At 43.8% G+C, this 2,086-nt stretch overlaps 1 protein-coding gene across 1 annotated transcript in view; it reads right to left on the minus strand.

The window, feature by feature from the left end:
- The window catches only part of LOC107703936 (transient receptor potential cation channel subfamily M member 7-like), a gene marked incomplete at its 5' end in the record, with an annotated part of 30,293 nt that overhangs the window by 16,312 nt on the left and 11,895 nt on the right, over positions 1-2,086 (minus strand). Inside the window, 3 exons of the mRNA XM_016506747.1 lie at positions 135-263; positions 1,538-1,681; positions 1,846-1,995. Of these exons, the coding sequence (XP_016362233.1) occupies positions 135-263; positions 1,538-1,681; positions 1,846-1,995 (423 nt within the window). The remainder of the gene's footprint in view (positions 1-134; positions 264-1,537; positions 1,682-1,845; positions 1,996-2,086) is intronic.

Consider the following 2,086-nt stretch of genomic DNA (forward strand, 5'->3'; position numbering starts at 1 on the left):
CTCACACACACTCTCACACACACTCTCACACACACTCTCACACACACACTCTCTCTCTCACACACACACAAACAAACACACACACTCTCTCTCTCTCTCTCTCACACACAACACACACACTCTCACAGACGAACCTCTCGAATCTTCTCCACCGCTAGCGTGAAGATGCAAAGAATGACGACCCATTCCTGAGGAGATGGAAACGGCTCCATTCGCACCAGCACCACGTATGAATACAGCATCAGGAAGCCGATGTAAAAGAGCTAGAACACACAAAACACCGCATCAGACTGAAGACAGATCTCCTCATGATCACAGACTCACCTGCCGTCACACTCAAGGCCTGCATTATAGAGTTTAGAGTCATTAGACACTAACACTAGAGCACGGACCAATCACAATCACAAGAATAAGACAATAAACACTCGCAGTATTTAAATCAGGTGTCTACAAAATGCTGTTTATTTTTTTCTCAAATTTTGACTTTTTCTAGGTTCTGTTTATGATTTAATACAAATGTATCAAAAAAAAGGTGGGAATCAAGTGAATTTATAAAACTGTAACTTAATATTTTAAAATGTAATCAAATGAAAAGAACAATTCCATTGTGTGTCAAATAAAGAGGTGCACAAGAGAGATTTATTGTTAAAACATGAAATTAATCTCTTGATTGTATTTCTCTATAAAAATTGTAATAAATTAATTTTAATCAATTGAATAAATTCTTTAATAAATTCCTTCGAGAAGAACCTTTTACAATTCAACAATAATATATTTCTGCCATTATTTCATATCATCATTGGTTTTGTATTGAAGAGCTTTGAGTTTCCGTGTGTATCTGATGAACTGAAGAGCCATTCTTTTGATCCATTCAAATTCTGTGAAATTGTGCTTTATACAGTAAGCTTTATTTTTTATGACTGGATTCTGTGATTCTGTCTGCTATGATTGCGCAGTTGCTCCGGAATGGCTTACCGCTGGTGAGATCAGAGAACGGTAATGATTCAGATCACAAACACAAAACAATCATTAGTTGCTTTTCTGAAAATCTTTAATTGTTCATCAACACTTTCACATCAAACCCTTCAGCTTCTATCAGAAACAACAGATGAATGATCAACCGCTGCCACACACACACACACACACTCACTCACTCACTCACACACTCACACACTCACACACTCACTCACTCTCACACACTCTCTCACACACTCTCACACACTCTCACACACACGCTCTCACACGCGCTCTCTCACGCGCTCTCACACGCGCTCTCTCACGCGCACTCTCTCGCGCACTCTCACGCGCACTCTCACGCGCACTCTCACACACGCACGCACTCACACACACTCACACGGGTCTGGTTGAAATGTCACTAGTGAAACTTCCACTAGTCCCGTGATGTTTATCAGTGTGTAACGCGGTGTGTTTATGCAGGAACAGGTGTCTCTGATATTATCACATGGGAACAACAGCCCAGAACACTTGAAGTGCTGGAAATCACACTCGCGCAGCGTGAGAAAGGAGCCGTACGTACCGTGTTGAACCAGAACTTGACGATCGGTGCGTGGTAGAAGGCGTAGAACTTGCGTGTGATGGGTAACCGGCGGGAACGCACATGCACCTCCGTCTCATTCTTCACATCCGCGTTGTCATTCATACGGACTTCCTTAAACACATCCTGACAGAAACACAAACTCTGTCAATCTGTGCCAGTGCCATTGTGCAAGAACACTCAAAAACACACGCTTGTGTAAAGATTGACCGTTTTCTGGGCATCGGTGATCAGAACAGCGGCGGAGGCACGTTAGCACACTTCAAGCATGTTTAATACTTCATCCGCACCATCTGGATATCGTCAGGGTTCTGCAGGTAGTGCTCGCTGTCCTCCATGCTCTGATGAGCGTCCTGCGACTGGGGAATGTGGGACATCTCCGCTTTGGTCTTGTACTCCAGCAGGAGGATGGCAGGAGGAACCAGGATGCTCAGGATCACCTGCACACACACACACACACACACACACACACACACACACACACACACACACACAGACACAGACACAGACACACAGACACAGACACAGACA

Source organism: Sinocyclocheilus anshuiensis, unplaced genomic scaffold (genome assembly GCF_001515605.1).
Source record: "Sinocyclocheilus anshuiensis isolate Anshui unplaced genomic scaffold, SAMN03320099.WGS_v1.1 scaffold1059, whole genome shotgun sequence".
Taxonomy (NCBI): domain Eukaryota; kingdom Metazoa; phylum Chordata; class Actinopteri; order Cypriniformes; family Cyprinidae; genus Sinocyclocheilus; species Sinocyclocheilus anshuiensis.